This window comes from Etheostoma spectabile, chromosome 13 (genome assembly GCF_008692095.1).
Source record: "Etheostoma spectabile isolate EspeVRDwgs_2016 chromosome 13, UIUC_Espe_1.0, whole genome shotgun sequence".
Taxonomy (NCBI): domain Eukaryota; kingdom Metazoa; phylum Chordata; class Actinopteri; order Perciformes; family Percidae; genus Etheostoma; species Etheostoma spectabile.
This window is the reverse complement of record NC_045745.1, coordinates 12,831,128-12,841,697: the sequence shown is the minus strand read 5'-3', so window position 1 is coordinate 12,841,697 and position 10,570 is coordinate 12,831,128. Positions and strand designations below refer to the sequence as shown.

General features: G+C 38.8%; 2 protein-coding genes across 4 annotated transcripts in view; both read left to right on the top strand.

Moving 5' to 3' along the window:
• Positions 1-1,247, top strand: part of slc35f2 (solute carrier family 35 member F2) — a 6,752-nt gene extending 5,505 nt beyond the window's left edge. Inside the window, exon 9 of the mRNA XM_032533767.1 lies at positions 744-1,247. Within this exon, the coding sequence (XP_032389658.1) occupies positions 744-965 (222 nt within the window). The 3' untranslated portion in view covers positions 966-1,247. The remainder of the gene's footprint in view (positions 1-743) is intronic.
• A 1,906-nt stretch (positions 1,248-3,153) lies between these two features.
• The window catches only part of elmod1 (ELMO/CED-12 domain containing 1), a 10,808-nt gene continuing 3,391 nt past the window's right edge, over positions 3,154-10,570 (top strand). The window contains exons 1-9 of one of the 3 annotated variants that reach the window (XM_032533764.1): positions 3,154-3,327; positions 3,750-3,812; positions 7,023-7,168; positions 7,792-7,820; positions 7,964-8,061; positions 8,345-8,474; positions 8,655-8,788; positions 9,012-9,080; positions 9,722-9,742. In XM_032533764.1, coding sequence (XP_032389655.1) covers positions 3,796-3,812; positions 7,023-7,168; positions 7,792-7,820; positions 7,964-8,061; positions 8,345-8,474; positions 8,655-8,788; positions 9,012-9,080; positions 9,722-9,742 — 644 coding nt within the window. In that variant the 5' untranslated portion in view covers positions 3,154-3,327; positions 3,750-3,795. Of the gene's footprint in view, positions 3,328-3,503; positions 3,523-3,749; positions 3,813-7,022; positions 7,169-7,791; positions 7,821-7,963; positions 8,062-8,344; positions 8,475-8,654; positions 8,789-9,011; positions 9,081-9,721; positions 9,743-10,570 lie in introns of those variants that run through there. The other 2 variants (XM_032533765.1, XM_032533766.1) reach the window with 2 other exon arrangements.

Below are 10,570 nucleotides of genomic sequence, written 5' to 3'. Positions count from 1 at the left end.
CCCCCCCCACCTGCCCAATTGCCTCTCATTGATAATGAATTACAACACGCGACAATGGCTCCTTGTGTGAAAAGCCCTTAATGTTGCTGTCAGGTACTTAGTCATGTTTAATGGAATTGATAGCCTTTTGTTGCCCTGAAATCCTGATTTTAATGTTGCATAACATGTGTTTTTGAGGAAATGCATTCTTATGATTTCTGAAGAAAACTAGTTTATGCAGCTCTGTTTGTGTCTCAACAGCAGGACCTTTCCTTGATCTTCATTTTTTTTTTTTTTTAAGCTGCTGGAAGTGATATTATTTTCACATGACCAATGATAAACTTGCAATATGCATGAAATTATACAGCAACTAAAATAAAAGAATAAAATATATAAATAAAAAAATTATACTGCGGTAGTAAAGGTAAACTAATATAAACAGGTTGTACAGTAGTGTAGTAAATGTATATATTGAGCACAGGTTGTAGAGAAATGCATCTTAATATATGTCCTGTGGTGGATAAAACGGGTAGTAGTTGTAAGTGAAAGGTAGATTTAAAGCATTTAAACTGTGACATACTCTAAACAGTAAAATTCAGTACATGCTTAATATATAATACACTTTTAAGCTACCATGCATTGTTACACACAATTAGCGAGGTAAAAGTGGTGGCATGCTGCAAACAAAATTTCTTGTTCGGAAAATGTTATGTAATCTCTCTCTTTCTCTCTCTCTCTCTCTCTCTCTCTTGTGTCATTCTCAGTTTTCAACCCTGTACATCATCTCATTTGTTGTCATCACTGTGGGTTTTGTCATGTTCAACGCCCTTCCCACGTACTCGGCTTTACCGGAGTCCAGCTCCAGTGAGGACGACCCCGCCGAGGTGTTTGCTGACCGTACAGCTGAGAGTCCCTCCGACCGTTTACTGTCCGCAGGCAGAGACAGTCAGGGAGCGGAGACACTCACTGCTGTGGCTGCATTGTGACTGAAGCTGACTGAAGACAGAGGGAGGTAGCTAAGAGTTAGACTGCACCACTCAGGTGTGTTTATCCTCCATTATAGGTAACTTTGAAGAGGACTCTCATTTTGAACTTTGCCATTGTAACAGAAGTACATGTTTTCTTGTACTGGGCTGGAAACTTGACTTGTTTTTGGTATTTATTATCAAGGAAAATGCGGTGGGTACCATGTGACATCTCATTGCTTGTGGTGGTTAACAGTTTACATTGACACATTTTTCATTCCTATTTTTATGTTACGTCATTTATAAAAGAAGAAATTTGTTATCAACAGTGATCAAACAGCCGATGTTAAACAGTGTGCTGCTATTTATTGTGCCAAACCTGATGTTACTAATTTTCTCCTAATTTCTTTAAAAAAGAAAATAATATATTTGATATTTTACAAAATACACGAGTCACCACTGTTTTGTTATAATTTGAAATCGAACACAATCACAAAGTTGTACTTTACTTTTGTTGCCTTTGATGCTGTTAGAATTCTCATTTGGTAATCTACCAAATATATACTGCAGATCACGGGCTGTCTTTGTCTTGTGTAAAGCTTGGAGCGTGCAGAAGGAGTTTGACTTTTTTTACTATTAAATACATTTTTATATTCTCAAGTTTGCATCATTTTGTAATTACTTTACACTTCAAATGTGTCTGTTGTTTTCTACGTAAGTATGTAACAAGTTATGATTGTTTTTTTCTACCTGTTACAGGAACTACACAGTACTACCAGGGTGTATGTACAGGACATCCATACCATTACACAGATATGATTTTGAGTGAGATACAACTAAGTATATTTTACTATTCATTACACACAGGGAGAACGAGGATCCTCAAATGACATTTGGACAAAATTATCTTAAAACTAGTTCCAGTTTTCTTCCACACCTTTCAACAGCATGGTAGTCTTCATCATTGGACGGAGTGAATTCCATCCTCTCAGTAAGGGTTGGGTGCAGCCAGTCCAGCATCCTTTGCATCAGGCCTGTTTTGTGTGTTTAGGGGCAGGCCCTTACAGCTCCTCTCTGTACCTTTTTTATGACACATTAAAAAGTTAACCATTTTCAAGTTATAATCATCCAGCCATGTAATTGTGCCCAAATCAATATCAAGACTTTCACAAACAAATGCTGTGCCATGTGTCTACTGTTGGCCGCAGCCTAAAATTAGAGAGATGAACAGGATGAGAGATGATTGCTGTGAAACAAGGTGGGTTCAGAGGGGCTGCAGTGTAACTTGCTCCTTGCAGCTTGTGTGTTAGCGCTGTCCTGTGGTCTTCAGAGGACAAGGCACAGAAAGACTGCACTTAGTGTTGGAAATAACATTCACATTTCTTTTTTAATTTAATGTAGCGCATTCATTTGGAACGGTAAACAGTCAGTTAACTGGATCTCTGAGGTAGGTCTCCTATATCACTTTTTATTCCATGGTATAAAGACATTTATTGCTATTTTTTTGCCATTGTAAAGACCAAAATGACCAATAATGTAGATAATTGTTAGCTTTGGCCCTATGCCAAATGTGCCAAAAGGTTTTTTTCGCGATCAGATGGAAACAGATGGAGATAAGTCTATATTGTACACTCCCATATCTACTCATATCTCTTGCTTCTGCAACATGTCCAAAGCTACTGTATATATTTACAAATGAGTATTTTTATGAAATAAAAATAACAATGCTATGAGCAGGTGTGGTATTTACTGCATCTCGCATTTTGGACATTTCTGGTCCTAGTCTCACCTAGACATTTGTGGCATTAAAAAAGTTCCATATTCAGTAAAAAGAAATGTAGCTTGCATGTCAATGTTATCTAAGTGGCCAAAAGGTTATTGCAAGTTAAACAAAAAAGCTGGTGGAGAGACACAGCAACATTATTACTTACGTTTTAGAGGCCCAGGAACTCCTGGTGTTGCCCCTGCAGACTGCACAAGCAGGTCCCATTCCCACTAACAACCAGCAGTATTTTAAGAGCTGTTGAGTAAGACACTAGTCCTGTTTAGTTTGTCATTTCAAGTCACTGCAGATAACAGGAGTGTCGACAAAGTGCCATTAAATGCATGCAGTTATGCATATTATTTAGGGTCTGTAATGCAAAATCTAAACATTATACCAGCATCCGAAGAATGCGGGAAACAAATGATGTCTAAATTGATTATTGATAGATGATGTTGACCCTTTGTGTTCTGCACTGCATTGCTGTGCTGTAGCTTTTAGACTCCAGTCTCCTCCAGTCAGTGACTGGCATCATGGAGGCAAAGCAGGCGACTGTAGCCGAGTGAAGAGGATCAAACGCCACATCCCTATCTTTGTTCCGCCTGTTATCATTTGAATTCGGTAAGAGGAAAATATTGTCTATTATTGCATGGATTTTGTTTGTACTGCCTGCACAGCCGACGTAACAGGCGCCGTCTGTTGTCTGTAGCTACGGATTAAGCACGGTGTTTGTGCTCTGGGTTGCTAATCAGACCGGAGACGAGCGAGCGTTAATAGGACGTCTTTTTTCCCCCCTGGATTAGGATTCTCTAAAAGGTGAAACAACCAAAATAGCTTCCAGAGTTTCTTTCTTTTTCGTTACACCGATTGTAGCCTAACAGAAATGCTGCATCCCGGGGGCACCATGGGTAAAAACTGCAGATTACATGCGCGTTCATGCTCCAGCACCGCGGACAGCTCCGGAGCTGCGGACCTGAGCTGACCGCTTCTGTCGGCCTCGTCCAGAGAAAACTACCGTCATCTCCTCTGCTCTCTGGTTTCAGGTTATCAATCAACACGAACAGAGCCGAAGACACCTGAGCGGCCAATATGAAGCATTTCCTGAGGTAAGAGACTCCATTATTGCAAATGATGCAGGGCAAATTTACATTTTATTTGTCAGAACGGGAAGGAATTCATTCAAGTCTTCTGAGCCTGTTCTCCGATCTACTGTAATGACTTGTTTATACCGAATACTGTACACTACGTATTCCAATACCAATCCATTATGTTATTGTGTGGCCACTAAGTGGCTGCTAAACTGGTCTGAGTGGGTGGTTTATGAAGGAGGCCTCTTAATTATGGAGCACATGTAACCAAGTGGTGTCTCTATTAATAGATCTGTTGCGTTCAGTGTATTTCTGTACGTATTTATATATTTTATGATAGTCATATTGATAAAGCACAAACTATATTATCAATCAAAAACAGTTTAGTTAAAGGTTTAACATACGGTATAGGCAATATCGTTATTAATTAACCTTGTTATTGGTTATACAAAATGTAATGCCAGTAGTCAGGGTACATTTGTAAGATTTTTAATCTTCAGTAAATCCACATTAGTACATAGACATGGCTACATTACATATATATATATATATATATATATATATATATATATATATATATATATATATATTTATATGATATTTTCAAGTGTTTTGCTTCTAGGAAAATTTGCACATTTCAACAGGAACTGCTGTACATAGGACATAAAAAGGCACTAAGACATCTAGATTTAAAGAAACATAAGACAATATAAAAAGAAACATACTGATAGGATTTAAAAAGAGTAACCTAAAATGGAAGAAACCGAGAATAAGAGGTACAGCACTGCGTTAGTGCAGTGCAATGAATTAATAGTTAAATGTATTGGATTTAATTTAAGGCTATGGTAAACAGAAGAAGTATTACACTTTGATTTTAATAACCTGAGAGTTTTCCAGGAGTTTGTTCCAGATAGTTAGTGCAAAAAAACTGAACGCTGCTTCTCCATGTTAAGTTTTGACCCTTTCGACATAAGTTAACACAAATACACTTTCAATTACCATCTATTTTCACACATTAACATATTGCAAAATCATTGATTTTATTTTATAATTATCCCTGACAGATGACAATACTAATAAATGAATAAGTGAATAGGTTTCTCACATAATGCTTCCAATTCAGACTACATTACCTATAAATCCTGTTTGTTTAATGCCCCCTACTTAGGATAATAAAACGTTTTACTCCTTTTGCTTTGGTCTCAAAGAGATTTAGCTTCAATTACTTTCAATCAACAATGGAGCCCAGCAGAGGCTGCCAAATATGTTCTACTGATGGCTTCCACAGTTTGTTTACAGTAATTATCCTAATGTGTTAAAATGAACCTGATAATAGTTTACTGATGTAGATTCAAGTTCCACCTTTTATTGTTTTTGGCTTATCAGAGTAATAAGAAGGATTAAAGTAGTAGTACTCCAGTGATTTAGTGTTGCACTTCCATTCAATGAACACACAGACAAAAGAAATCTAAGCAGCAGAGGTGGAGATACAGAATACCGACTTTTAGTTCCAAGTTTTGGGTCAAACTAGGATGCAACCAACAGCATATTTGTGTTACAAACTTCCTTTTGATTGACATCCATGTCTTTGAAACTGCACATTTCCCTTTTGTAACGCAGGCTGTTTTTAATTTGTAATTTGTCTTCAGTTCCAAATTGACATTTCCGAAGCTCTTCCAGATCCACAGAACACTTTGGGGGGGTCCATCCCAGTACCCACACCATTGTTTTGCAGTATTTATTACTTGTACTTATGTATTTCTGGTAATTGCCACAATCCCCAAGTGCCTGTTAAGACCTCAACCATGTGCAGGTCTGCAGAGCTCACAGAGAAAAAATGCTTAAAATAATGAGGTCATTCACACAAATACTGCCCGAAATAAACCCCTGCTATCACAACAATGCCAACAGTGGTCAGGATAATTGTCCTCAAGACTTGTTGGAGTGATATAAGCTCTGCACAAAAACGTCTTCTACATTTAGAGAACTTCATTTTCCTTGTTTGTTCTAGTTACAGAGGAAATCAAATCCATGAAAGCTGGGTGGAGCACCTGGCGTTAGGTGATGCACAGGCACCCGATCTGTACATCAATGATCTGTGCATCATTGTTGCCTTTATAAAGTGTTGGTCATGTTCTAAACAAGAAGCAGGGGCAATACAAATTCTTAAGTTTCTTCTAAATCTGTAGTGATAATTTTACATACTGTATGTAAGAAAAGTAGAGTTAGTCAGATGCAGATAGTTAGCATATTATTATTTGAAATACGTTTACTTGTCTGCTTGACAACACACAAATATTGCAGTATGTGTATTTGGACCCACTTATTATCAGTGTTTTCACAGACTAGTAAACTGACTTCTACTGTATGTGTAAAATGGATGGAGTGGCCCTTTAAACTGAGGTTCAGTGGCACATTTCCTTTGTATCAATCATCCTGCCATCACCGGTGTGCAATTCCTTGAAGGTTAAGAAAATGGCGTGTTTAACATGCCGGTCTCATCCACAGGACTAGCAGGAGGAATTAGTCCTTCAGGATTGTATGTGCCTTCTTTTTATGTTGACATGGCAAATCATGTCATGTTGTGATCCGTCAGCATCAGGAGGATTTATTTCTGCCCTCAAAACGTTTTAGACTCTTTTTGACAAAAACAAACAGACGGAAGTAAGGCCCTGCTAGCGTTTTAGGTTATGCTGATGTATTTTCTCAGCTCCACTGCCTGTTAAAATAACACAACATTTGGGTTGTAAATGTGCGTCATAAAATCAGATGATAAAAGGTTTGAAATTACAATAACATGACACAAGTGTCTTTCTTCTTCCTTTCCTGTTTAGTGCAGAGAGAAGCAGTTGGAGGCTGGAAATTATTTTATCTCCACAGTTTCTTAATTGGTCGCTATGCGTTTCCCAAGACACACATCTCCATTTTCATTCTCAGTGTCAGCTGTAAAAATAGCACACTTTGATCTGCTGCAAGTCTAACTTGGTAGACAACACTGGTTTCTGACTGTTTGCTTTATGTATATCTTCCTCTCTGCTCCTCTTTTTTCTCTTATTTAGCCCATTTAACGTGTCTTTATTTTGTAAAAGTATGGGATTTCGATTATATATCCCCCGATATACTAAGCTGCAAACCTCTGAAGAATAAAACATACCTTTTAATTTGCTATAAAGGGTCACAGTCGTGCTTGATACTAAAGTACATGTCCCTCTGTCTTCTCCTCTCCAGAGTGGTGACCCAGTTCTTTGTGTTCCTCTACTGTAAATGTCTGTGGCGGGGCCTGAAGTTTGTAGCCAGAAAGTTTACGGGGCACTGCGAGCTGCAGCGAATCTGCTACAACAACAAGCATGGAGCCCGCAGGACCCTCAAGATAGGTAGCTCCACACGCTGCCTGATCTAGGAAAATATATATAAGCTAAGATGTCTGTTTTTTCAAAAATAACCCTTTTAGTTGTATTTGTAGCCTATTTAATTATGTATTCTTATTTATTTTTCCGGCTTTAAATGCAACATTGGAAATTAAAACAAAGTTGCGTGATAGGAGATAAGGATAGGGAGATACCTTGTACCAATAGCAGTTTTCACAATTTAAACTCAATATGTAAATGTTCATTTCGGCCTTATACCCAGGGATGTAGTCTAAGTATTGTAGTGGGTGTCCTCCCCCAGACGACTTCATTTTCTGTTTTTGGATACACTTTTATGCAACAATTTAGGGTTGAAATACCTATATTTAGCTAATGTGAAGAAATAACACAAATGACAATTCTAAATATATCAAAAATGTAATGGAAAGGATGTCTTTAGGCATTTTTATTTGGGTATATGGAAATCCTGGAGCTTTCTTAGTGGGTATACTGCGTTTACTTGCGTATCACGTAGACTACACCACTGCTGAACCATATTCAAAATATTTATTTTTGAAGCTACTAAAAGTAATAGTGATTTAATGTCACTGTTTGCAGTTGTCTTACACTTTGTAACCTTTTCTTTCCAGAATCGTCTCTGAGGTTCTCCAAAAATGAGGTATGGTGTGTTGCTGAGTTATTACGAATTACGAATTTTCTGAGTCTAGATTTAATCTGTTTATATCTATTCCCACTTTCTCCTCCTCCCACTGTACCTTTTTGTTTCTGCCATCTTGTGTTTTCTGCTCTCGTCCTCTCCAGCTGCTACAGTCTGCCCTCAGCATCCATCCTGATAAGGTGGAGAAAACCATTGAAGACATCATGGCGTTGAAGAAGATTAACCCTGACACCAACCCACAGTGAGACACCGCATTACATTATCACCTTAATGTGACTTTATCACTTATGTCAGGGTGTTGTGGTAAAGTAGATCAACACTTTGAATTCTCAGGCTAATTGAACGTCACTGTAGTCAAATTACACGTTTGTCTTTATTCTGCTATCATTACTGACCTGCTCTTGAGCAAGGCACTGAATCCCAACCGAGCATTTGAGTGGCTCAGAACATAATACTATGCTTGTACATTAATTTATCTGAATTTCCTTACACAAATAGCCCTTCCTCTTCCCTGTGTCTCCCAGGTTGGGCATCTCTCTCCAGGCCAGCCTGCTGCAGATTGTGGGCTACAGGAGCCTGGTGGCGGAGGTGGAGAAGCTCCGCAAGGAGCCGTACGACTGTGAAAACCCAGAGCACGAGGACATGCTGATGAAGGTATAAATAATCCTAACAGGAATATTTATACAATATATGTACAGTATAATGGTAGGATTGACATTGTATTTAGATCATTGTAACATAAAGCCTCATTCATGGTTTACAATTCTAATCACTTGTCTAGAGGAAATCATTTAACTTTACTAATGGGTGTGTGTGTGTGTGTGTGTGTTGCAGCTGTGGAAGGAGCTGCGTCCTGACACACCTCTCACTGGACGCATATCTAAACAGTGGTGTGAAATAGGTTTCCAAGGCAGCGATCCCAAGACTGATTTCAGAGGCATGGGCCTGCTGGGCCTGCACAACCTGCTGTGAGCTCTGTTTCCGTAAAACACTGATCATAATCCGAAGACATGTTACACTTTAATGGGATAAGACTATTAGACACATTTGTGGTTGCATTTGGACTTTTACATCCAACAAGACCTGAATAAAAGTGCTATGAGACAATAGCTACTAATGAACTTCAGAAATGTAATACTATAAAATGCATCATCTACTTAAATTCGCTTTTTGTGAATCTTCTCTCTACAGGTATTTCGCAGAGCATGACAAGGCTACTGCCCTGCAGATGCTCCACGACTCCCTGCAACCAAAGCACAAGTTAGTAGATCCCTTTTTCTCAACTTTTACCCACAACAGGATCAAATTAAAGGAATACACCAAGTGATATGGTAGAAAGTCTATCTGGTTGACCGGTGTGTTCTCAGGAGAACAGCAACTACAGGATGGTAGGGATCCAAAACTGAGGTTAAGTGAATTTTTAGCAAATGGAAAGCTGCTTGGTAAGAAACTGAGACTGTCAAACATGTACATATATGTATGGCACGTGGTTTGTAGAAACTGTAGAGCTAAAAATAACTTCAGAAGAGGTAAATAGCTCAGCCATAAAATCCGGGAAATTTTAAATCGATCCTGATCAAATTAGTGCTGAGGACCAGCATCTTTAATGTCCAATAATGAAGCAGATTGGAAGCCACTCAATGTTCAACATCAATTCATGCAGCTTTTCTACCTGAAATGTGGTGTGTCTCTTTAACTTTAAACTCAGTCATTCATTCCTACAGCTTGATGTCATTCACTGTCTTCTTTTATTGACTGCTGCTGCTGCTGCTTGTATTGTTTGTCATCAACATCTAAGTGGGCTGTCTCATTTCACCAATGAAGATTTGCTTTCTTTTTCTTCTCCACCTCCACCTTTCCACCCATGCCTCCCTCTCTGACTCTCACATGCACTGTTGTAGGAGCACACACAGAAATCCAAGGTACTTGATTTCACTTTCATTCTTTTCACTGAATTCACAGCTTCCTTTGTTTGGGCTGATGTTTCATGCATTTAAAGCTGCACTGAGCACAATTTCTGTATACTTTATTTGTACTTGGTCATCTCATCAACACAGGCCCCCATGCAGACAGATATGGTGAACATGTTTTTATTTAATACAATTTCTGAATGGATAGTATATCAACACATTCACACTCCCAACGCGTCAAATACAACCGCTTGGTCAGGACCCCTTTGGCATCATTTTTCAACATGCAGGGTAGTCCAGTTTTCAATTAGAACAAAACTACGTTCTCATCCCAACTGGACACTTTCACATTGGCATCACTTACCCTTACGTTCCCCTGCGCATCGAACTGTCACTGTGGTTGCGGTGTTAAAGACAGGAAACATCTGGTTATTGCTACGTAACACCACTTAGCAAAGGTAAGGGCAAGATCATGGGTGGGGTTATAGGTGCCCTGCCACACAAAACCATTTTTACTTGCATTTTTTGAAATATGTTAGGTCCATGTGTGTTTATGTTATGTCGTGACTGTGAAAATGAACTGCTACCTCCTGTCAGCTCTAGCCCCTGAAAAAAAATAAGAGGAGAAATCAGGTCAATTACAAAAGCTGGTCAGTCTGATGTCGTGTGGCTTGAGCTCATTACTATTCATGAGCTTGGCCAGTTGCGTTGTGTAAAGGATACTGATAGCCAGGCTGTAATTGGCTAGCTGTTAGCCAATCAGAATCAAGCAGCTTAGCTCGTTGAATATTAAGGAGAACTGGCACAAATCGAGCTGAGTCTTCCAGCAGGCTTTCTATA